The sequence below is a fragment of the Globicephala melas genome, chromosome 8 (assembly GCF_963455315.2).
Source record: "Globicephala melas chromosome 8, mGloMel1.2, whole genome shotgun sequence".
NCBI lineage: Eukaryota > Metazoa > Chordata > Mammalia > Artiodactyla > Delphinidae > Globicephala > Globicephala melas.
Window position 1 is genome coordinate 38,177,684 of NC_083321.1, and position 25,641 is coordinate 38,203,324.

At 50.8% G+C, this 25,641-nt stretch overlaps 1 protein-coding gene across 4 annotated transcripts in view; it reads left to right on the plus strand.

The window, feature by feature from the left end:
* The first annotated feature begins 3,134 nt into the window (after positions 1–3,134).
* Positions 3,135–25,641, plus strand: part of USH1C (USH1 protein network component harmonin) — a 52,561-nt gene continuing 30,054 nt past the window's right edge. For all 4 annotated transcript variants that reach the window (XR_009564892.1, XR_009564893.1, XM_030831513.2 and 1 more), the window contains exons 1-13: positions 3,135–3,236; positions 14,283–14,350; positions 15,737–15,880; positions 16,019–16,157; positions 19,852–19,960; positions 20,087–20,111; positions 20,304–20,361; positions 20,643–20,737; positions 22,454–22,538; positions 23,491–23,550; positions 23,711–23,767; positions 24,073–24,215; positions 25,274–25,339. Coding sequence is in view for 2 of the 4 variants with exons in the window: in XM_030831513.2 (XP_030687373.1) it covers positions 3,201–3,236; positions 14,283–14,350; positions 15,737–15,880; positions 16,019–16,157; positions 19,852–19,960; positions 20,087–20,111; positions 20,304–20,361; positions 20,643–20,737; positions 22,454–22,538; positions 23,491–23,550; positions 23,711–23,767; positions 24,073–24,215; positions 25,274–25,339 (1,085 nt within the window). In the remaining 2 variants the exon portion in view is untranslated. The remainder of the gene's footprint in view (positions 3,237–14,282; positions 14,351–15,736; positions 15,881–16,018; positions 16,158–19,851; positions 19,961–20,086; positions 20,112–20,303; positions 20,362–20,642; positions 20,738–22,453; positions 22,539–23,490; positions 23,551–23,710; positions 23,768–24,072; positions 24,216–25,273; positions 25,340–25,641) is intronic.

Genomic DNA, 25,641 nt, shown 5'->3' on the forward strand with positions numbered 1-25,641 from the left:
TTCCCATATTATTGCTCCCATCAAGGCCATACTTTGACAAAACAACTTTAATTTTGTGAACAAGATACCCTCTCTGTCCAGGGGGAATTTTAAAATGGTAGAAATGTACACCTGAGAGCCTTGGGAAACTTTGTATCATTCACTTGGCCAACTAAGTGCTAGAACACCAACTAGATGCCAGGCCGTATAGATGATGATGATGATGATAATGACGATAGTGTTGGCCTTCATAGGCCCCTGGGCAGCGGTATACATTTGGGATACATTCATTCATTCATCCATTCAACCAATTTGTTGAGCATCTACTCCTCGCCACACATTGTTCTGGGAATAAAGTGGTAAATGAAGCACACATAGCTATCCCTATTGTGGTCCGTGCGCAGGTTGGAAGAAGAATTTTAGTATTTTAGAAAATACAAAGTATTTTAGAAAACAGTGAGTTTATGGAGAGCAAAGAGCAGAGTTAGTGAGGGGCGCTGCAAATACAGCAGGTCAACTTCCTGATAGACCAGGGAGAGGCAACCCCCTTTGTGCCCTAGTAGTCAACTTTTATAGCCTGAAGACAAAGAAAATTCCTGCTCATAGGATGGCATTAGGTGATTGGCCAGGGTGCTACAAGGTTGCTACCTGGTGAATATTTTACCTAATATGGAGTCGGGCCAGCAGGGGAGGGGGGGGCAGGGGGCGGCGGTGAGGGGGGCTGTCCGGTTTAGATTAGGAGAGCCCATGTCAACAATTGCTATGGGGGCTCGGTTAATTTCAAGTTTTTATCCTATGTCCTTGATGTAGGGCTCTACAATCCCCACACAGGGTATTTGAAGCCATAGGGTTAGATGGGAAGATGAAGAGGAAAGAGCAAAGGATGGAGCCTTAAAGAACACTGGTTAAGGACTGGGTGAAGGCAGGGCTGCCTTAGAGGAAGCTTGAAAAGGAACATTCATGATGTAATAGGGAAGGACAAATCTGACTCCATATTGAAGCTGTTTTTTTTACTTTAACCTTTGTATTCTATTGCTTTTGCTACAAGTTAAGAATGTTGCCAATTGCCTGAAATATACAGGATAGCCCATTCTCAAGCCTCTGACCTTTAAAGGTATAACACTTTCCCATTCATATAGAAATAAAAAGTTTCAGAACAGAGAATAACATTTGTCTTGTTGGACCTTTATAGGAACATTTTGACCCAGACCTACCTGGAGGGCTGTAAGAACAAAGAATTCCGCCACCAAGAAATTTGCAACCTCACCCCTACCCCTTTCAGTATAAAAGAAGCCTGAATTCTAACTTGGGGAAGATGGTTCTTTGGGATACTAGTCCACCATGTTCTTGGTCTGCTGGCTTTAAAAATAAAGTTGCTGGGGAGGGGGAAGGGTAAGCTGGGACGAAGTGAGAAAGTGGCATGGACATATATACACTAACAAATGTAAAACAGATAGCTAGTGGGAAGCAGCTGCATAGCCCAGGGAGATCAGGTTGGTGCTTTGTGTCCACCTAGAGGGGTGGGATAGGGAGGGTGGGAGGCAGGTGCAAGAGGGAGGGAATATGGGGATATGTGTATGCATATAGCTTATTCACTTTGTTATACAGCAGAAATTAACACAATACTGTAAAGCAATTATACTCTGATAAAGATGTTTAAAAAATAAAATAAAAAAGTTGCTGTTCCTTGCCCCAACAACTCGTCTCGCAATTTATCGGTCTGTTGTGCAGTGAGCAGTTCAAACTTGGACTCAGTAACAATGGGAGAGGAGAACCAGGACTCAGTTTTATCCCTAAAACCAAGAGGGAAGCATTTAAAGAAGAGAGTCTGCAGGGGATAGTGGTCATGTAAAAGAAGGATTGGGGTGCCAGTGGATGGCATTACCCTCATAAGGGCATTTGCTGCTCGGCCTGGATTCTATATATGAAATAAACAGCCATATGACATAGTTACGAAATGCAGAAAATCAACAAGGCAAGTTGGAGGGGAATATATTTTGTGTGTCTTTCCTGGGCCTCTGAAAATCTCACAATTCTTTTATCTCTGACCTTAACTAGTTAATATGAAGGGGAGAACATGGATGATATTTTAAGGTTCTTCTCCAGGAAGGATTTATATCTTAAACTAGGTAATAATTTAGCCCAAATAAAAATAGTCTGCTGACAAAACTTCAGCTATTGGTGGTAGGCTGCAAAGGAGGGGGTCTTTAGGTGCCTCTGAAGTTACAGTTGTTCACTGATTTGGGCTGCTGTCCACCTCCTGTCCCCTGTCCCTTGACATGGTGCAAACAGGGCAGGCCCTGACCCTGAGTTAAATCCAAGAACAAGCCCCATAATTAAAAGTGCCCACTCTTTCCATTCACGTCTGTTTTTATCACCCCTCTCCTGGCCCCCTCTTTCCTCTCAGTCTGTCCCAGGGTTGGTTCATCATTATCTTTGCACCCCAGCCCTAGACCTAGGAGTCAAGCAAACTTTGGTTGAATTGAATCAAATGAACCAGATGGGGCCTGGGCCCTGGGTAAAGGTCAGCTGTAAATCAGGATGTCATTGCCAGGCCCTTCTATGCTTCAGTGTGTGTGTGTGTGTGTGTGTGTGTGTGTGTGTGTGTGTGTGTGTGTGTGTGTGTGTGTGTGTGTGTGTGTGTGTGTGTGTGTGTGTGTGTGTGTGTGTGTGTGTGTGTGTGTGTGTGTGTGTGTGTGTGTGTGTGTGTGTGTGTGTGCGCGCGCGTGTGTGATTGGAGGGGAGCTAGGGAACGTGGGAGGGGAAGTCAGTTAAGAAGGGGCAGTCCCACCCACTGGTTCACCAAGGAATTCACAAAGAGAAGATGTCTTCCAAGTGGGAAAAACCCACAGAGGAATGCACACTGAAGGTGAGATGCCTGAAAGAGGGTGACAGACAGTTTCCTGAGATCCTTTCCCTCAACTGCGTGTGTTTGGGAGCCATTCCAAGAGCAGCGCCAGCCTCAGGTCCAACCACTGGTGCCACCATTACTGACACACACTCCAGCCCGTTTGCTCCAGGGCGTCAGTGAGAGACGACGCGATTCAGGACATGGGCCTCCCGCCTCCCCGCGGCCCCGCCCCGCCCCGCCCGTCCCAAGTCCCGCCCCCTCCCTCCCAGGCTCCGCCTATCAGGGTCTCCGCCTCTGCCGGCCCGGGGCAACCAAGCACCGGCGCCCGAAGGAGCTAGTTGTGTAGCAAGCGGTTCTATCTGGCTCAGCCATGGACCGGAAGGTGGCCCGAGAATTCCGTCACAAGGTCAGAGCTGCTAGGGGCCCCTCAAGCGCCCCGGACCCCGGAGTCCGGGGCGGAGTGGGTGGGAAGTGGACACCCTCGGCACCACCCCTTGCTTTCCCAGCAGGGCCTGGAGCTTTGGGTGGGCTGGGACCCCGAGGGTCATTTGGTTGCCAGCAGGGATCCCCAGTAAAATGAGGGAGATGCACTGGGACTTCAGGTATAGGAACCACTAAACTGATCTCCTTAAAGTGTCCTTTCTCTTTCTGCGCTCCAGGTTTGGGATTTCTCTGGGGTTAGGATTCCTTCCAGTCTTGGCCTGAGACAGGATACTTCTCTGAGATAGCCCATAGTGGGCAAACCCCCTCCCTCCCGGCGCTTCCAGCTCTGGGCTGTTGGAACGTGTGGAGAGGGGTTGGGGTAGTGTCTGAGAGGTGAGGACTGGTAGAGAGGGGAAGTGGATGCTTCCTTCTGTCTTTTGACCTCACAATTCCAGTTCGAAGCACTCCAGGCAGCCCCCTCCCCACTTAAGGGCATTTCTGGCGGCCTGAGAAGTAGCTGAGGACCTGGGTCTGGCCAGGGGGCAGTGGGAGGAAGGGAGGAGGCTCAGGCAGTCGGCCAGAGCCTTCGGGCTCTCCCCTGGTGTGTCCCAGTGAGGGGCCTCTTTGGTGGCCCGGGATCCTCAGAGACCATCACGGAAAGCTACTGGATTTCACCCAGGCTTTCCAGAACTGTTTCCAGAGCTGTGCAGGAGTCACTGAAGCCCTGAGGTCAAAGAGGACCATTTGAAGGGACCCAGTGGACCACCCCACCAGGCCTGAGGATGCCTCAGAGCCCAAGGATAAAGGCAGGGGTGTCTGGAGCTACCCACAGGCCCTGCCTGAGGGACGGGTGACAGTACCTTGAGGCCTGCCCAGAGGGGCAGTGTCTTTAGCCCAAGCCAACCCCCTTCCCAGGCCTGAGGGGGCAGAGGTCAGGCAGGCAAGGTCAGGTTGCTTAGCCCCTCTCTCGCCACACAGAGGCCCAGGGGAGCCCAAGGAGCCCGCCTGTGTGGAGGCCACAGGGGCTAAAAGCCAGGGGCTTGGGGCTAGGGGCCGACAGTCAGTTGTCCATTTAAGAAACATGTTTTGAGCACCCACTCCGTGCCAGACCCAGCCTGTGCCCTCAAATTGCTGGTCATGTGGGTGGGAGGCAGACCCTACACTAATAACTACCCACAACTGGGTGCTGAGTGTTGGAATCAAGGTTTGGTGGGGGGACAGAGAGAGCAGCTCATACTGGTGGAATCTTCTGAAAATGAGGCCTTGGGATCCCAAGGGTGAGAGATAACCGGAAGTTCAAGCAGGAGTTTGGGGGCTGGCAGATAGCAAGGGGAGTGTGAGACAGTGTTCACCAGTGCATCCTGTTGCAAAGGGACTTGAGGGGAGAAATTTCAGCTGCTGAGGCCGTTTGGTGAGTGTAGATTTCAGGCAACCCACTGTTGAAAGAGCACAACTGCCCGTCCCCCACCCCAAGATGACTCAGGCTTGAATTTCAGTTTCCTGCCCCTGGGCTGAAAATAATGTCGGGTCCTCTTTTGTCTTCTCCTCATGGGGTACTTTTCTCTGCCTCTTTGAGAGAATTATATCTGGAGTCCCTGGTGTCTGACTCAGCCCCTGGGTTAGCCCCTATTCCTCTTCCACAGGCCCCATGGGCTCCAAAGGGCCTCAGGCCTCTGTGTTTCCACTGCCCTGCTCTTCCGCATCACGAAAGTCATTACCTATTAATGCCCCTGTGTGAGCAGGCAGGGCATGCTGGGCAAGGCCGGGGCTGGACTTTGTGCCCTGTTGCTTCGGAGGCAGCAGCAACCTTCCCCTCCCAGGGTGGCGGCAGCAGCAACCTTCCCCTGCCAGGGTGGAGATCATCTAGGAACTGTGGAGAGAAGATGAAGCAGCAGAGGAGAGACCTTGCCTGTTTACTGCTTTCTAAGATGTCCCTTCCTTAGCGTTTCAGAGCAAATTCACCCCTTGGGAATGGTTTGTAACCTAAATAAATTCTTAGTCATTGGAGGTAACATTTTAAAGGTAGTGTGTTGTCATGGAAAGTGCTGTGTGACCTGGAGCAAGTTATTAACCTCTCTGTGCCTCAGTTCTCCAATTTGTTAAATAGGGATAACAATAATATTTAACTAGTGTGTTTACTGTTAGTACCAGATGAGATCTACACATGTGTAGGAAGCTTAAATAGACCCTTTTACTTAGTGAAGCCTCAACAAATGTCCACTGTTGTCTGTTGTTAGGTAGAACGGGGGTCAAATCTCAATCCTGTCACTCACTGCCAGTGAGACCTTGGGCAAGCAGTCTCGCTGAGCTTTAGTTTCCTTAACTTTGCGTTGAGGTTCATAGTGCTTACCCCACAGGACAGTTAGGATTAAATAGGAATTCAAACACTGGCTTCTCTGGTCATTTGGTAACCATTTGGTAAATGACCACACTGTTCCCAGCTGATACCTGCAGAGCATCCTGTTGGATGAGCCAACAGTCTCCATGCCACTGAGCAGGGACTGTTGGGCTTGTGCAGTTTCCCCAAGGCCACCAGCAGACCAGCAGTACTTGCATGTCCTTCCTGGTCACAGCCTTGGAGTCAGGATACCAAGGTGAGGGGAGGGAGCAACAGAGACTAAGACTTCTACCCGAGAGAACCAGCTTTTCAAAAGAGGGCTGCCCCTGTGCTCACTGCATCTGCATGTTGCAAGAACTTGGTAACTCATTTGCTCAAAAAGTATTTATTGACTGTTCAGCAATCATACATTTATGGGCATCTACACTGTACCCTGCCCAAAGCTAGGAATCTGGCCGAAGAGGTTGGGGGAATAAATGAGAAGGTCAGAAAGAGCCTCTACATTCTAGGGATTTGCTAATCAGTCATTCATTCATGCATGCAATAAATATTGACTGAGCTACTAATATATGCTGGGCAGTACTCTAACCATTGAATAAGAAAACAAAGTCTCTGCCCTCTTAGCACTTTCTAGTGGGGAAGACAGACAGTTAACAAGTAAACCAAAGTATCATATATGAAAGTATCATATAATGCCAAGTAGTAATGAATGCTATGAAAAAAATAAACTGGGCTGAGGGGATAAAGAGTGACGAGATAGTACTTTTTATAGGATAGTCAGGGAAACCTCTCTGAAGAAGTGATATTTGAGGAAAGACATAAAAGAAATGAGGGAAGGAGCCATGGGGATATATGTAGAAGAGCATTCCAGGAAGAGGGAACAGCAAGTACAAAGGCCCTGAGGCAGGCATTTGCTTGCCTTCTTTAGGAACAGCAAGTAGGATGGTGTTTCCGAGAAGAATTATGGAATGAAGAGTGCTAGGGGGTGGATCAGAGGGGTGGTGGAGTCCTGATAGGCCATACTCAGGATTTGGGGTTTTGTTCTAAGTGAGAGAAGCCAGCTGGGGAGTGACATGACTGAATTACATTTTAAAAGAATTGCTCTGACTGCTGGTAGAGAACAGACTGAGAGGGCCAAGGGTAGAAAAGGGACCCTCACTTAGGAGGCTTCTGAAGTAGCCCAGGGCACAGGGAGGGAGGGGGGCGTTGGACCAGGTGGAGTAGCCAGACCGAGGATACATGTTCAAGGTAGACCTGACAGGCTTTGCTGATGGGATTGGCTGTGGGTGTCGAGAAAAAGGTATCAAGGGTGAGACTATGTGCTGGGAGGAGGAGCAGGTTGGTGGGGACAGAGCGGGAGGTGGTGGAAACCAAGAGCTCCATTTTGAATGTTTTATATTTGAGATGCCTTTTAGATCTCCAAGTACAGAGGTGACTAAGAATGCCCTCTTGCACTGTTGGTGGGAATGTAAATTGATACAGCCACTATGGAGAACAGTATGGAGGTTCCTTTAAAAACTAAAAACAGAACTACCATATGACCCAGAAGTCCCACTCCTGGGCATATACCCTGAGAAAACCATAATTCAAAAAGAGTCATGTACCACAATGTTCATTGCAGCTCTATTTACAATAGCCAGGACATGGAAGCAACCTAAATGTCCATTGACAGATGAATGGATAAAGATGAGTGGCACATATACACAATGGAATATTACTCAGCCATAAAAAGAAATGAAATTGAGTTATTTGTAGTGAGGTGGATGGATCTAGAGTCTGTCATACAGAGTGAAGTAAGTCAGAAAGAGAAAAACAAATACATATATATGCTAACACATATATATGGAATCTAAAAAAAAAAAAAAAAGATGGTTCTGAAGAACCTAGGGGCAGGACATGAATAAAGACACAGATGTGGAGAATGGACTTGAGGACACAGGGAGGGGTAAGGGTAAGCTGGGACGAAGTGAGAGAGTGGCATGGACATATATACACTACCAAAAGTAAAATAGATAGCTAGTGGGAAGCAGCCGCATAGCACAGGGAGATCAGCTCGGTGCTTTGTGACCACCTAGAGGGGTGGGATAGGGAGGGTGGGAGGGAGACGCAAGAGGGAGGAGATATTGGGATATATGTATATGTATAGCTGATTCACTTTGTTATAAAGCAGAAACTAACACACCATTGTAAAGCAATTATACTCCAATAAAGATGTTTAAAAAAATATATCTATATATATATTTTTAAAAAAAGAAGGCCAGTAGCTGTAGGAGTGTGAAAATCAGGGGAGAGGTCTGTGCTAGGATAAGCCTCAGTGAATCCTCGGAGAATAGATGGTACTTAAACCCCAGAGACTGATGAGGTCACTTAGGGACACAGTGTAGATGGAAAGAAGACCCAGAACAGAGCCCGGAGCACCCCAATCTGTAGAGGAGAGGAAGAGGAGAAGAAACAGCAAGGAAGGCAGGAGAACCAGCAGAAGGAGGGAGTGATTGGCTGTGCCCAGCACTGGGTCAGATGCTACCAACTAGGTAGCATGAAACGAGTCTCTTGAAAAGATGAAGGACAATAAAACATGGGTCAGATAAATCCAGTACTATCTGGGATGCACAATGTGAAGGCCTGGGCCGAAGCAGAGCTAGATCCATTCACCCCAGCAACATTTATGGAGGGTCCACTCTCTGCCAGCTGCTGAGAACATGGAATTTGTGTTCATTTATTCTTACTTAGTTTAATTAACAAACACTTAGAACTTGCTACTTTCCAGGCACTGTTCTAAGTATTCAACAACTATTAACTCAATGAATAATTTAAAAAACAATTTTTAATCTCTCATAGAATGATGAAGTCTTATGAGATACTTTTATCCCCATTTTACAGATGAGGAAACTGAAGCACAGAGATGTGCAAACTCAGATGGGGAAGGGACTTGTGGCCTCACTCCCCACCTTCCCCTAGACCTGTGTCGGGACCAGATACAGATTAGTGAGAGACAGTCAGGTGAAGAAAGGAAGTCCGACACAGCTTGGTGAGTCCCGTGGCAGAGGTGGGGACAAAGTGCCCTCCTGTGCACAGAGAATGACAGGACAGGCTTTGTGGCGGAGCCTGAGGAAAGGCTTGACCAAGGAGAGCTGGTATTTGAGGAGACTTGCAGGTGGAGGAAGAGCTCCAGACAAGAACTGCTGGTACCACCAGTACGAATAGCTAAGGTTTCACACCAGCCATGGTCGCAGCAGGAAGCAGGTGGCTCATCCGAATGGGAAACTGAAGCGTTTTATGAAGGGACTGCATAAGCGGAAGGGCAGGGATGGCTGAGCTGACAAGGCGTGGTAACACAGCCTGGGAGGAGCAGCAGCTGGAGGCCAGGGGCTCCTGAAGGGGCAACGGAAGGGGGTTCCAGAGCAAGGGAGAGCATGGCTGCGAGAGAGACGCCCAGTCAGACGCTGCAGCCTCAGCTGGGGGCACCTGCCTCGTGGTGGTCCAGCGTGGAGGGAGCCGGGGAATCAGAACCCCACTCCCTTTCTCCCCAGGCCCTCTCACCACTCCCTGGCTGAACACAGCAGGAAGCAGAGGGCAGGGGGCCCATGCAAAGCTTCCTGGGACATAAAACTGGGTGGAGGAGGCTGGGTTGTGGGTCTGGAGGCAAAAAGGAAGAGATCCAGCGCACGTTTTAGAGCCCTTGGCACTGTCCTAAGTACTTTATATACATTCATTCATGTAATCCCCACCACAGCCCCAGGAGGGCAAATGTCACCCAGCGGAACAACATGCATTATTTAACTTGCTTCTTGCTCTCTTTCTCCATCTTTGGCTGGGTGCGTGCATGGAGTTGAATTTGCATAAGCTGAAGGTTGTGTGCTTCCGCTGTGCGGCTGTTCTGAAAGGCCAGTCCATATGCAGGAAGGCAGGGAGATGAGGCTGGAGAGGGCTCAAGGCCAAAGCCCGAATTTGCCTCCACTGCCCCAGACACGGGGCCTGAACCTTATGAGGGGGGAGATGCACTTCCCCCACACACCATGCAGGCCAATAACACTGAGCCAGCTGAGCATCTGTCAGAGAATGCCCATGCTGGATGGAGGGGACCAGACACAAGTTGGGTGGGAATGGGGGATTGATGTGATAGAGACCCCCACACAGTTTTTTGTAGATGGTGGCCTCATTAGGGCTTCTGTGCCCAGCATCAAGGGGGATCCAAGAAAAGGAAAAGCTTTCTAAATCTAGCTATAGAAAGAAGACATGGTCTTGCACACAGTAGGTGCTCAGTAAATATGTATTGGACAAATGCAAACAAGAAAGTTCTGTCTGGTAAGTGGATATCATGTGGGAGTTAGAAAACAAGCAGGGGTTTTGGAGCCAGCAGGCATCTCATCTCTCCCACTTCTCTGAGCCTCGATTTCCTCATCTGTCTAATGGGGATAATAATATCCATCCACTTAGAGGGTTGTTGGGAGGTTAAAGATAATGCAAGTAAAGTTCTTCAGACATAATGGCCAGTCTGTAAGCAGAGTCTGTACTGAATGAGGGAGCCGGGCAAGAAGGGCCTCGGGCTGGGAGGCCCGTGAGGAGGCTCTGGGCTGGGCACGGTCAGGAAAGACACTAGAAGAGGGGGCTTGGACTCCCCTTAAATGAAGGCAGGGGTCAGGTGGGAGGAGGGAGGGCAATCCCTCTTGCTTGGGTCTGGGACCTACTCTTTGTGAGCAGCGGGAACTGAGCTGAGAGGAGCCAGATCCAGGAGGCTGTGTACTAAGAAGCCATGGGAAGGTGACTGGACTGGGCGGAGAGGAAGGAAGGAAGGCTCTAGTCTAAGGCTAAAGGAGTTCACTCGTCATTCAGCAGACACGCTGAGCACTGTGCACCCGTGTGCATGGCACGGTGCTGTTGAAGACCTACTTGGTGCCAGGTGGGTTACAGGTACCTGAGCGCAAGGTTTCAGGAGAATGGTACAAAGGGCCCAAGGGCAGGGTTCACTGAAGCTGATCCTTGGACTGGTGCTGGGCAGACCCCCCTGGGGAGTTTGCTTGAACCCAGATTCCAGGAGGAGGGGATACCATATACATTTTTAAAATATTTAAAAAGTGAAATTTGAATTACAGTGGTGAGGTTACTGCATGTTTGGGCTTCTAGAGAAAGTTCCATGCTTCTCAGTTGTCTTTCTCGGTTCCTTTTAAAGCCCAGAGGCTGAGGTGTGACTGTGTGTTTTCACTCGGGTGTGGTCAGAGAACAAAGCAGTGCTGTTATCCCTGAGTCTCTCTGGAGACATTCCCCGGTGGAGAATGGTCAGGGTCACCAGAGTACCACCATTTTGATTTATCACTTACATTTGTACTTAAAGAGCATTCTACAGAAACCGGGTATGTTTTCCCAGATATAATGGTGTGTGGATAATTTTTTAAATGGATGAGTTGAATTTCTGGGGGTCGATGAAACATTCTGAGTGAGGATGGGAAGGTTCCGATATGTTGGGGGAAGGGTCTGTTCAGCTGCAGCCTGAGTCCCACTTGGGGAATGATGGAGATCCCCAAGGAGATGACCCTGGAGGAGCAGGTAAGGGCAGAACTGAAGGCCAGGATGGGAGTGACCTAAGCGGTGAGAGTGGATGGACATCAGGCTAAGGAGCTGAACTTTGTGGGCTGCCTCAGAAGGAGACTGGTAGGACGTGGTTTCTCAGTGGGGCCTCTGGATGCAGTGGTCAGCATTGGAGGGCTGCCCACAAGGACCAGGAACCTGGGACCCCCAGGAATAGGCTCTTTCCACAAAGAGCATCTCCAGGCGTTCTATGCTTGGCCCAGGAGGGCAGAAAATCAGAACCCTAGACTTTAACATTGGAAATTGCCTTTGTCTTCCATTCCCACTCTCCACCCAGTGCCTAAATGCTGTCTACCAGGAACAGTGCCTCACTTCTTACATTTAATGATGCAGCAGGAGGCATTTCTGCAAGGAGGGGTGGGAGAGAGCTTCAGTCTTAAGGCCTCAGTGAATAAGAGATTTCCCTCTCCTCTACTTTGTCTTACGTCACCACCCATGGCTGGAATTGAGCTAGAAGCCCTTTGGTTGGGCTCTCCTCACTGCAATCAGAGCAGATGGGATTTTTATGCTTCCTTAGAGAACAGAACATCTGCGGTTCCAAGAGTCACCCAAAAGATGTTGTGTTTTCTTTCTTGTTATGAACCAAACCCAAAGGGTTTTCTTAATAGTGCAGAGGAGAGTGGTGGGGATTAGAGATAAGGGAGATCCTCCTGAGAGCAGAGCATTTGAAATTTTGGCCTAAGGAGGCCCTGGAATTTTTTCCTCTGGAAGGCCTGACTCACCCACGCAGTGGTGCCAGCAGGAAGAGCATAGGCTTTGGAATCAGATAGACCAAGGTTCAAACCTTAGCTCTGTCTCTTATTAGCCGTGGGACCTTGAATGAGATGGCTTAACCTCTCTGGTCTTCAGTTTCCTCATCTGCAAAATGGTGTGAGAACATCGGCCTTGTAGGGCTGGTGAGATAAACACATGGAATAAAGCCCAGAAAAGCTCCTGGTGCCATCCCATGGTGCAAATATTATTTCCCTTCCCCTTCTGTTCCAGCGATTCCCTTTCTCCCATCTGATTGTGGACGTACCAGGAGGCAGGGGGATGGACAAATCCATTTGATGCTTATTTATCGACCACTTACTATGCGTTAGTCACAAGAGATTTGGAACACACAGACCTCATCTTTCCCTCATGGGGTTTTCTGTCTGATGAAGGAAACAGAGCAATTCACAAAAAAGCAAGCCTTTCATTACAAATTGTGACTGTTACAGTGAAGGAATTGAAGCATCTCTGGGGTGTGGGAGTGCGTTCTGTTTAGGTAGGTGAGCAGGGAGACCTCCCTGGGGAGGAGGCCAGCCATGCAGGGAAGAGGGGAAGCAGTCCAGGCAGAGAAAGCAGCACATGCGATGGCCCTGAGGCTAGAGCGAGTGTGGCCCGTGGGAAGCACTGAAAGGAGGCCCATGCAACCAGTCAGGAGCTGAAGTTGGGCTTTGATAAGTTAAGGTAAAGAATTTGGATCTGAATTTTGTTTTGAGTACAACGAGAAGCTATTAAGTACTCAAGTGATATGATCCAATTTATTTAAATATTTCTGGCCCCTGATCCTAGGGAAATTCAGAATTTTTCTCTGCTCAGACTCCTCTTGCACAGCCGCATGTGGGCAGCCCAGGCCCATCTTGACGCTCTTCCCCACCCCTCTCTTGCAGGCCCAGGCAGAGCAGGGAGAGCGAGTCCAGGCTGGCCCCTCATAGAGATGAGCTTTTGGAGGTACCCACTTCTGTGGTGTGTGTAAAAGCCCGGGCTACCACCTAAGGTTCAGTACCACCCACTGTAGCTGATGCTTCTGTCCCCCATCTCTGGCTAGCTGGGAGCCCCTGGCCTGGAGGAGAGGGGCAGTGAAGTGGGAGAAAGCAGCAGTACCCTTCTTGGAGCAGGGGGGATATAAACTTCTGTAGCTGCTGAAGCCCAGCTGTGAGTCAGTGAGTGCAGGGCAAGCCTCCTCGGTTATTCTCATCTTTAATGAAATGCTCAGCCTAATTCTAGAGGGACAGGGGTACAGCTAGGTGGAGACAAGAAATCTGTATTCTGTACCCCTCCTGTTCAGTCCAGAAATCCCAAAGGCTGGGTCCAGTACGTCCTCTCTGTGTTGGGACAGACAGATTTCCCCCAACCTTCCAGAGTCCTTAAGATGCCCATAGAAAAAGGCAAAGATGCCCTGGCCCTCCTCTGAGGACCAATCAGGTGGGAGCTTCCAGCTTCCAGCAGCAGCTTCTCCCTCTGTGGGCTGAGGCCCTGGACCATGCTGTTGGGCCTGGAGGCTGGAGGAGGGAGGGACCCAAGGACCCCTCGAGCCTCCACCCTGCCCTCTTACTCAGTCCTGGGCTGAAGAGAGAGCTAAGGATATAGTGCACAGAGATTCACACTGAGCTGTCCCAGGGAGTGGAATCTGGGGCTCCTGGCCCACCAGCTCCCCTGGGACTGAGGTGCTAATGAAACAGCTCTTGACCCTGACCTTGGACTCCCAGCCATTGACGTCAGTGAAGTTGAAATAATGTAACCCGATTCTCCCCTTGAGGTGGCGGGGGAGGCATACAGGGGCATGGGAAGGGGAAGGACTGACCAGAAGTCAGGGCCGACCCAGCTTAGGCCAGGACTGGACAAGGAAGAATCCAGTGGTAGGGCGCTCCCGGCTGGTGGGATGTGCTCTATGAGCGAGTGGCCTAAATCCTTTCTGAAAGCAGCTATCTGGCACTACAGCCACCATCAGGTAAGACAGTGGGCTTCTTCCAGAGTGGGGAGCTGACATTGGTGTTGCCACACTGGACACAGGTGACATAGCCATGGAGGTGACCGGCAGCATGGCTGCCATGGGGGTGCATTGCTGTCACGTGGGGGTTCACGTGTATGATATTCGTGTGCATCCCTGTGTGCACACGCATCACTCCACCCGGGGTCGAGGCTCAGCCTGACCACGTCGGATGCTTAGAGGTACTCCTGGGGCCACGTCGGGGTGGTCTGCACAGTCTGATGTGTTGGAGTCAGGGGGCCACCCTGGCTCTGGCTTCCTTCCTCTTCTCACAACCCTGAGGAGATGTGGAGGAGGTCCCCCAGCAGGGGGGATCTGCTATCGGGGTGCTGGGCCTGGAGTTGTAATTCTGCCTTTGGGTTTTCCAGGTGGATTTTCTGGTTGAAAATGATGCAGAAAAGGACTATCTCTACGATGTGTTGCGGATGTACCACCAGTAAGTGTACTGGGTCCAGCTCCTGTGGGCCACCCCGGGTACCTCTGTCTTCAGGGAAACCTGGAATGGTTTGTTCTGAGACAGGAGGACCTCCTCCTCTTATCCTGGGGGGCTCAGGGAGGCTGATGCTCGGTGTTCCTGGGAATCAAATAGACACGCCACTCACTTGTCTCAGCAAATATTTACACAAATACACTGTGTATGGCTCTGTGCTAGCGGATAGGGGTACACGTATAAGCAAGACAGACTGGTTGCTGCCACCTAGTTGCTTACAGTCTGATGGGGGAAGCTGTCAGGTAGCCAGATAGGTTCAACAGAGTGTGATTGCTAGGATAGGACAGGAAATGCCAGCTGGTCCCAGTGCCGGCATCAGATGTCTGTTATCGCTCACCCGCTTTTTGATTCATTCAGCAACATTTATAAGCTCCTGCCACTGGCCGGGCACCATGCAGAATGTGGAAATGAATATCTACTTCCTTTCCTCAACTAACTTGTGGCTTAGTTGGGGGAGATGGACAGACACTAGCAACACAAGGAACTGTAATAAAGTTCCAGTGAAATAACTGCTGAGTAGAGGTAAAAGCAGGAATGTAAAGAAAGGAATTCTCAGTTCTAACTGTGGAAGGAGGATCAAGAAGGCTTGAGCTAGGTTTTTGAAGGGTAAGAAGGATTTTGCTGGGTGGAAATATCAGGGAAGGACATTCCAGGGTGAGAGATCAACATAAGCAACGGTTCAGAGATGTGAAAGCACAGGTTGTGAGAGAGACTATAACAGCCACCAGCCTGGGCAGTTCCACAGAAACAGGTCATGGAGGCCCTGAGCCTACCAAGAAGGATGGACTGTGTCCTCTGGGCAGTGGGGAGCCATCGAAGGATTTTGAGAAGGGGAGCAATTTACATTTTAAAAAAAGATGGGCTGAGAGTGAGCCAGTCAGCTGGCAGCTGGAGAGGTGCTGGCCCCAGACGTTGAGGGTCTGAACGGTCTGAGGTGGAAGCTTGTGAGAGATAGTATGAGGCTGCAGCTCAGAGCAGGAAACAAGGGGATGAGAGGGCTCACCGCCATCCCACAGAGGTTTCCTGTCTGGAAGGATGCTGGGCTTCAGAAGTAGCAGAGCTGACTTTGAATCCTGGCTTGATTTCATCCGCAGGATGAGTGAACAACCCCTACTTCGGTGGTTTCCTTGAGATACTTACATGGGAGAACGGACTCTTCTGAGGCACCCGACCCATCGTTAGGGGCTCTGGGCATTTCAGGAGAGTTCTCCTCAATTCCAAGGCCTGGGCCCAGTGGGTGGGGACCCAGCCCAGGACTGCTTCCTCTGGGAATCCTGGGGTCTCAGAGGTCATGGCTAAGGGGGAGGCTTCAGGGTCCCTGTGTCTCTGCAGAACCATGGACGTGGCTGTGCTTGTGGGAGACCTGAAGCTGGTCATCAACGAGCCCAGCCGCCTGCCCCTGTTTGACGCCATCCGGCCCCTGATCCCACTGAAGCACCAGGTGGAGTACGACCAGCTAACCCCCCGGCGCTCCAGGTGCGGAGGGAGCCGCAGGCCGGAGGCGGGGCGGGGGAGAGGTCACCCCGGGATGGACAGGGCCGCTCACGAGTGGATGGGGCAGCGCTGGCCATCAGGCCAGAGCTGGGCCGTCACCAGTCCCTCCTCCCTTGGCAGGAAGCTGAAGGAGGTGCGTCTGGACCGGCTGCACCCCGAAGGCCTCGGCCTCAGCGTGCGTGGTGGCCTCGAGTTCGGCTGCGGGCTCTTCATCTCCCACCTCATCAAAGGTGGCCAGGCAGACAGCGTCGGGCTCCAGGTGAGTGAGCAGAGCTCGGGGGATGTGGGGACCAAGCCCTCAGGCTTCCTGCCTCTGCCTCATTCACTCACTAGGCTGTGTGGTGTAACATGGTCACCTCGCCCTTCTGAGCCTTTGGGAGAGGGAAAGGGTGACATATTCCTGGCAGAGTGTCCTCGGGCCTCTACAAGTGTGGCTGCAGGTACTTGCCTGTTTTCTTTTTCTTCTTTCAGTTTTTATTGGCGTAGAGTTGATTTACAGTGTTGTCTTAGCTTCAGGTGTACAGCAAAGTGAATCAGTTACACATATACATATATCCATCTTTTTTAGATTCTTTTCCCATATAGGCCATTACAGAGTATTGGGTAGAGTTCCCTGTGCTGTACAGTATGTCCTTATCTATTTTGTATATAGTAGTGTGTTGCCTGTTTTTTTGAGTGGAGCTGAGAACCTGGCTCCCAGCTGTTGCTGCCCCTGCTGCACTGCACCCCACCTCCCTTATGTCTGAAGGAAGAGCATAATTATGTCCTGACACCTGAAGTTCTGGACACATAGCCTTCTCCCTGGAAGGGGAAAGGAAATACTGGCATAGTGCAGTGCTTCAGAGCATAGACTCTGGAGCTGGAATGTCCTGGCTTTGCTATTCATTAGCTGTGTGACTTTGGTGAAATTACTTAACCCCCTGCCTCAGTTTCCTCATCTGTAAAATGGGATGATGATACTACTACTTACCTCATCAGGTTGTTAGGCCGGAATAAATGAATTCATATTACAAAGTACTTGTATCAGTATCTGGCACATAAATGCTGTGTGTTAGTTTGCAGAAAACAACGTGCATTTTACGCTCCCAGAATATATATGATTTGTTTGTGTTTGCTTAAGGAAACACACACACGCACACACACACACACACACACACACAATGCAAAGCAGTTACTTGTTGGAGGGGGAGCTGGAGTGGATGGGGGATAAGGTGAGATGGAGTCTTTTAAGGCTACGTCTTTTAATATTATTTGGCTTTTGAATCATATGAATGTACTATTTTTTTCTAAATTCTTTTTATTGAAGTATAGTTGATTGATGTGTTAATTACTGCTGTACAGCAAAGTGACTCAGTCATAAACATATACACATTCATTTTCATATTCTTTTCCATTATGGTTTATCACCGGATATTGAATATAGTTCCCTGTGCTGTACCATAGAACCTTGTTGTTTATCCATTCTATATATACCAGTTAACGCTGTGTGTTTGTTAAGCAAGCAGAGAGGGAGATTTAATAAACACCTATAATGTGCCAGGTAACATGTTGACAGCCAGTTCTCACTGTATGCCTGGGCTTTCTCATCCCCATTTTACAGAGTTGATAGAAGATCAGGGACTTGACTAGAGTCACACAGCCAGTAAGTGGCAAAACCAGGATTTGAACCTGGGTCTCCTGACTGCCAAGTCCAGGGATCTCTCTTCAGCACCCCAGGGGCCCCTCCCTTGGGGTCGCCACGCCTCAGTGTCTGGGCAGAGATGGGCAGGCCTCCAGGTCTCGCTCCTGCCAGAGCCCAGCGCTGTGTTTTTATATGTCCAGACAGAAGAGGCCCTCCCACCCCCGCCCAGGGCTTCCAGCATGTTTGTTACCAGCATCCCAATCTGGGCTGCCAAGCCAGGGGCTTCAGGGGCCCTGACAGCTAATGGTACAAGACACCGTGGAGTGGGAGGTGGAAACTGGGAGCTGACAGACATCGCTTTGTTCTAAATCCCTGTCTCACGGCTCACTGGTAGCGTCTGAAATTTCAGCCCCTTCATTATTCCTCTCCTGTGCCACACATTTTCCAGCCCAGAAACACAGCCAGAGAAAAAACATAATGAGCTCTTCTCTTGGCGTCAGCTGAGCCCTCTTTTTTTTCCAGGGTGAGGTCTCCTCCTAGGACAAGCACTTCTCAACGATTCCTCCATGATTGGGGGCCTCAGGGCGTTTTAATGAAACGTAGACTTTTACCTTCCTGCCTGTTTCTCAGGCTTATGAATTATCAACCCTTTCTCGGGTTAACGGGCTCATCTCTCCTTTGTGCCGCTGTCCCTCAGATCGTCATTTCACTGTTGCCCTTGCACAAAGGGCCTTTTGCAGGGCTCCACGCGGGAGCGAGAGGGAGAGGAAAGTCAATCCTGCAAGCTGAGCCGGGGGTTGTGTGGGAATCGTTCCACTGGGGTCCCGGGCAGGTTCCCTTTTGGAACAACACAGGGAGCTTCACTCAGAGCAGCTTGGGGAAAACATCTGCATCTATTCACCTGTCTGGGTGGGGTTCATGTTTCTGGGGAGATCGTATGTCTGAGGGCGGGGGAGGGGCATGTTCAGATACAGCCTGGCTCAACTGAAGGTCCCGTTGATTTGACCTGTGAGGCTGGGCCCCGAGTGGGGGCCTTGGACCCAGCCCTGGGACTCCTCCATCTCTGCACTTGTCCCCCTACTGGAGTTATTTTAGATTTTTGTCCAAGTGTATCCTGTCTGAACCTACGTCCTCTGCCCTGCACGACTTGCTGTATAGTCCAAGGCTAGAGAATAATTCTGTGTGCCTTGGTTGTCCCAGCTGTAAAATGGACAGAGTTATCCCTGCCTTTCCTATGGGACTTGAGGGCTCTGTCAGGTGGCAAGGATCCAGAGAGGACAGGACACAGGGAACCGCAGCCAAGCTTGGCCAGAGTCCCTTCTCTTCTGCTTCCAGACACCCAAGAGACAACACTTGTCTGTCAGGGAGCCCTGATGTCAAATCTCAGCAGCACTGTTCACTAGCTGGGTGACCTTGAGCAAGTCACCTCACCTCTCTGAGCCTCAGTTTCCTCATCTGATTAACAGACACGCAGAGTTGTTGTGAAGAACTGCTGCAAGGAGGCCATCCAGCCATCCTCCTTCCATGAGAAGGCCCCAGAAACCTAGAGGGGTCCTTAGTGACCGCCCCCCCCGCCCCTGTGGCGCCTCTTTGAGCCCCTTGCCAGACCACTGAGAAGACGGGGGTCTGGGTCCAGGTGTGGAAGGGAAGTGTTCGGGTGACAATAGGGAGAAGGTGACTCTGGGGGTTGTTGTAAAGGGCAGGTGTTGGCCTGGAGGACCCCTCAGAGGCTATGTGCCCACCCAGCCCCCAGACCTCACTGAGAGTCAAGCTGCGTCCCCTACACTTACTAACAAGTCTCTAAAGGGTCAGCATGTGTGGTGTGAGGTAGGCCGCCAGCTGACCTGCCCTGGCCTCAGGCTGGAGAGGGTCGGGTCGTCCACGATCCAGTTCCTGCTCTGTAGCTAATGACTGTGACTGTGGACAAAAATCACCTCCTGGGCCTCAGTTTCAACTGATGTCTGAGGATCCTTCCAGCCCCGTACTTATTAAATGGGGAGCTTCAGGACTGATCCCCAGGGCCAAGGTGCTCAGAGGACAAAGGCCAGGGAAGAGCTGCTTGAATCTTGTTGGAGGGTCGCCCTTCGCATAAATTCCAGAACCTGATGGTGCCCCAGTGGGTGGAAGGGACAGAGTGAGGGTACAGAATCCTGACTTCTCCTCCCAGCTCTGCTACCCGCTCTCTGTGCCCCTCGCCCCCATCTTGGTTCCCCCATCTGTAAAATGGGCAGAAAGACTTCTGGAGAGCAGGCCAGGAGTATCTGGCCATGAGCCTGCCCAGCTGCCCGATGCTTCCTCACCCCGGTGCGTCTTCTCTCTGCCTGTGGTTAAGGTAGGGGATGAGATCGTCCGGATCAATGGGTATTCCATCGCCTCCTGCACCCATGAGGAGGTCATCAACCTCATCCGCACCAAGAAGACTGTGTCCATCAAAGTGAGACGTGAGTGAGGCCAGAGCACGGGGGTGCTGACGGTGGGGCAGGGTGGGGCACCTGGTGGTACCCAGCTCCTAGGGGAGGAAGGGAGGGCAGAGGAGCCATCCTAACCCCCATGCCTTTCTCCCACAGACATCGGCCTGATCCCTGTGAAGAGGTGAGCAGGACCCTCCTCTGCAGGCAGACTCCTCCCTATGGGCTCAGGGTCCTGGATCAGCCTGGGGTCTGGCCAGCACTGCCCCTGGGCCAGTGATGGTGCAGGCTTCAGATGGGGAAGATTTGGATTTGGGGCCTGGTGCCTCAAACATCTCTCCCTAATGACGCGCCTTCTACTCTCCCCTGCCATCAGTTCTCCCGATGAGCCCCTCAAATGGCAGTATGTGGATCAGTTTGTGTCGGAATCTGGGGTAAGGGTCAGGACCGCCGGTGGTGGGGGCTGGATGGGGTAGCTGGTCCTGAAGGAAGGCCTTCTCTAGGGATGTGTCCTCAGGGGCTTCATATAGGCCCCCAGCACATCCAGAATGCCCCTGTGGGTGGTGGCCCAGCTGGTATAGACGCACACTCCCAGGGACAAAACGGCAGTCGGGCTCACGTGAGGACAGCATGGCTTGCCCCGAAGGCCTTATGAGCACAAGAGGCCCCTTGCACAATGCGGACACCCGGTGACCTTATCATCTCCCTCCCTCAGGGTGGGCAGACCAGCCTGGGCTCCCCCAGCAGTCAGGAAAACAAGGAGAAGAAGGTCTTCATCAGCCTGGTGGGCTCCCGGGGCCTTGGCTGCAGGTGGGTGGCAGGTACGCCCTGGGGCTCACTCATGGCCAGCAGACCCCAATAGGTCCCTCACACCACTCCCCTTTCTCACTGCTGCTTCTGAGGAGACTTTTGTCCACTAGTGATGACACTTCTTGGTGCTTGATTTCCCCTCTGAGCTTCACAACAGCCCTGTAGGGCCAGAGGGACAGCTCTAACAGGCCCATTTTACAGAGGAGGAAACTGAGGCCCAAAGGCAGAGCCATGTTCCTTTGGTGGGCCCTCAAGTCATGCAAAAGGAACCTGTCAAGCTGATCATCTCTGTCACAGTTCCCTTCTCACTTATTACCTTGTGGCTTCCTTAGGAGGCAGCCAGGGAGTTGCAAACAGGCATTGAGTCTCATGGGGCATTCTTGTTAAGCACACGGGTACTGCAGTTAGAGATCTAGGCCCTGCTGTGCCACCTATGAGCTCTAGAACCTTGGACTAGCTACTTAACCACCCTGACCCTCAGTTTATTTATTTATTTATTTGTTTGTTTGTTTTGGTTGCATCAGGTCTTAGTTGCTGCAGGTGGGCTCCTTAGTTGCAGCTCGCCAGCTCCTTAGTTGCGTCACGTGGACTCCTTAGTTGTGGCATGCGAATTCTTAGTTGCGGCATGCATGTGGGATCTAGTTCCCTGACCAGGGATCAAATCCGGGCTCCCTGCATTGGGAGCACAGAGTCTTAACCACTGTGCCACCAGGGAAGTCCCCTCAGTTTCTTTCTCTATAAATCAGCAACAGTAGTCCCCATATCACACGGGGGAAGAGTGAGATGACAGAATGAAGTACCAAGCTTAGTGCCTGGCAGGTAGTAAGCAGTTCATAAATATTAGCTATTATTATTTGTCTTTTTTTTTTTTTGACCGCACCACGAGGCTTGTGCGATCCTAGTTCCCCGACCAGAGATTGAATCTGGGCCCTCAGCAGCGAAAGCGCAGAGTCCTAACCACTGGACCACCAGAGAATTCCCTAAGTTATTCTTCTTATTTCCATTCCATCACATTTCTGACAAGCATAAGTGATTAAAAAAAAAAAAGTCCCTCCTTTCTAAGAAATTATAGCTTAATATAGAAGCCAACCACGTAAATAGTTCCAGTATTGAGGGACTCTGTCACGGAGCTGCATTCTGGGTCAGGGGTGGCAAATAAGTTTTCCGTCCTGTGCTCTCTCTAGTCAGTTAGTGGTGGCTGCCCTGGAGTACTATTTTGAAAAGAACTTTAATGCTGTATGTAGGCGTAGGTGGAAAAGAGTGTGGCGATTGATTAGTGATATCTGCCACAGATCTGGGAGGGGACATTAACAAACAGTACAAGTGCCATCCTTGCTGTAGGTGTTTTAGGAGCACGGGGAAGGGAGCAACCAGCTTAGTCAGGGGATAGAATAAGGAGATTGGTTAAAACCTTGGAGAGGAGATAACATTTGAGTGTTGAGGAATGCATAGGAAAATGCTAGAAAGAGAGAAGAAACAGCATATGCAATAGGTTGGATGAGAGGTTGGGTAGGGGGAATTAGACGTAGCTTTCTGTTGGTAGTTGCCACAGGGAAATGAGGCTGGACAGGTAGACAGAGGCTGAACAGGTAGATGACAGAGGGCTTGGGTACTGAGCTCATGCGTGACCTGGACACACAGGCATGGGGGCCGGTCATTGCAAATGAGCAAGCACTGAGGAGCAGAGGCTCACCTCACCTCCCGAATCTCCCACAGCATTTCCAGCGGCCCCATCCAGAAACCTGGCATCTTCATCAGCCACGTGAAGCCTGGCTCCCTGTCTGCTGAGGTGGGGCTGGAGGTGAGTGACCCTGGGCCTGCCCCAGTGGGGCCCCTGTGGGGTGCAGGGTCAGACTGTGATCGCACAGGGATGGAGCACGTGCTTTCCCACACAGCCCTCTCTCAACACTCACTGGCTGATGATTCCTACTAACCCCCAAAGGGAAGGCTTCACAGAGCGGGTGACATTTGAGCCTTTCTCCAGCCCTTCTCCAGCTCTGAGAGCCTTTGGTCCTGAGCTTGGGATGTAGTAATAATAATCAGAATTGACATTCATTGAGCGTTAACTGGATTGGACATTGTTCTAAGCCCTTTAAAATGTATAAGAACTCTGAAAATTAGGTACTATCGTTAGCCTCATTTTACAGATGAGGAAACTGAGAGCCAGAGAAAGATCTTTCCAAGATCATGTACGTAGTATGGCAGGGCTGGGATTCAAACCTAGGTGGTCTGATTCCAGAGCTAGATAGAACTCTTAACCTCTTCTTTGGACAAGTTATTTCCTCTTTCTCTGCTTCAGTTTCCTATCCTGTAAAATGGGGGTACTAGCCTTCCTTCTGGGGTCATTGTGTAGATTAAATGTATTAATACATGTGCTTAGAACTGTGTCTGGTACCTACTGAGGGATCGATTAACGTTAGCTATTATACTAATTATTATTATGACTCCACACAGAATCTACTATATGAGAAGCTTAAAGGCTCGTAAGTCTACAAACTGAGTTTTTAAAGCAAATGTCGTAAATTCAGCCAAAGTAATGAACTTATAAAGGTGTAATATTTGACAACTGATGAAAGAGATATGGGGTGGAGGAGCCCTGGGAGGACCCTATTGGAACTCTGCTCTTTCGGAAGAGTTGAGGTACAGCTACTTGAAGACCCAACGTCTGATGCTGACCTCCAGGGGGAGCTCTTCCAACAGACTGAGTGTACAGATAATACAAGCATGCTGATCCCTCTCCATTTCTCCACCAGCCAGGGGACCAGATTGTCGAAGTCAATGGCATCGACTTCTCCAACCTGGACCACAAGGAGGTGAGATGTGGGTTTTTCACCTTCTGGCTGCGATCCTCTCTGCTGTCCTCTTCTCACCTACGTCCCCCTTGCCACAATGTCTGAAACCTTCTGTGCTCTCCAGAGGCCTCAACTACTCTGATCTGTCAGGTCTCAGCTGACTATCTGCCTGTCCCCACAGGCCGTGAACGTGCTGAAGAGTAGCCGCAGCCTGACCATCTCCATCGTAGCCGGAGCTGTAAGTCCAGAACGAGCTGGTGGGGGCCCCATGACCCCTGACCTGCAGCCCAGCTGCTCAGACCCCTGATCTCTGACACACACTCGTGGGAAAGGCCAAGGGGTCTCCTTCCCTGAAGCTCTGATAGCAGCTGGGGAGGATTTCTGCCCAGCCAGAAGCTTGGGTCAGACAGAGCAGGAGCCACAATGCCTGACATGGGGGGCCACGGAGATGAGAAGGCAACCCAAATCTTGGCCCTCAAACTCTGGCAGTGGACTTCTAGGTTCCCAGGGGACTGAGCAAGGTGCCTCTTTTCTCCCCATGAGGGCCGGGAGCTGTTCATGACAGACCGGGAGCGGCTGGAAGAGTTCCGGCAGCGCGAGCTGCAGCGACAGGAGCTTCTGATGCAGAAGCGGCTGGCGATGGAATCCAACAAGATCCTCCGGGAGCAGCAGGAGATGGAGCGGCAGTGAGTGTGGCCAGCCAGGAGGCCCCTGCCCTGCCCTCCCAGACCACTGTACCATCCCACCTGCCTTTCTTCCTGCCCACTGCATCCTGAGCTGACTTCATTCTCTCCCTCGAGGCCTGTCTTCAGACCGGATGGGTTCAGTGATGCTCAGTGGAAGCATTCCCTGCCTCCAGACCATGAGGCTCCTCCCTCCTTGCCAAGGAAAGCCCTTGATTTCCAAGACCCAGGAATATGGAAAATAGGATGCTACTAGCAATAACTAACATTTGTCAAGTGCCAGCCATGTGGCTGGCATTGTATTAGGGCCTTGTTTACGTTCCTCAACTGAATTCCCATAATAGCCCTGGGAGATAGATGGTATTAACCCATTTTATAGGTGAGGAGACTGAGACTCAGAGAGGTTACACCACTTGTGTACAAAGTCAGACATGGCTAAGCTGTGGAATTCATACCCAGGCAGTTTGGCTGCCCCATCTATGGTGATCAGAACTACCCCCCACCAACCCCAGAGTGGCTGGGATGATGACTGAGAGAATTCATAAGTCAAAAACTATTGTCAAAATCCCAATCCAGATACATTCTATGAGCATAATAAGAATTTGGGAAAGGAAAGTGGACAGGATCTTTCCACCTCTCCCTTCACAGAATTTGCCTGAAGAACCACCCTGGGTGGTACCTCTGCCCATTACTCTGGCCTTGCTTAGCAGCCCCGGCTTTGCCCCTGGGGTCTGGGGCCCTCCTCTGGGAGGACCTCACTCAGTCAGTCACTTTATGCTGGTGTTTAGAGGTGGCTGCATGGCATGTGGCCTGCACTGAACTGCCTCCAGTCTCCCGCAGTGCAGAATCTCTGCTCAGCAGTGCCAGACGAAACCACACAAGAGCACAGGATCCAGACTTTTCTGGATCCTCTTTCCCAGCATCCAAATTTGGTCCAGGCATCCTTGGAAAGGAGCCTGGAAGGAATATTTAAAACTTTTCTCAAATCAGAGGTTAGCTGCAAGGAAGAGTTAACTTCTCTGACATAGACTCCAACATGCCAACTTGCATTTGTGTTTCAGAAGGAAAAAGGAAATTGCCCAGAAGGCAGCAGAGGAAAATGAGAGATACCGGAAGGAGATGGAACAGTGAGTGCCTTGGCCCCATGTGTCTGCACACACATGTCTGTGCGTGGACGTGAGTGTACTCGCGGGAGTGCGGCCCCAGAGGCCACCTCCAGGCCCAGTTTACCTGGCCCTCTTGTCCCCTTGTGGACCGTCCTTTATTTGTGGTCATTCCATAATCCTAGTAAAACCCATCATATTAGGGTAACTGGAATACAGTCTTGTAACTGTCAGGGTGGCATTCACACCTGATTTAGAATACAAGTGCCAGGGACTCGTTTTCGTCACAGCTACAACCACGTGGCTTCTCCCCAGGCTGGTTGACG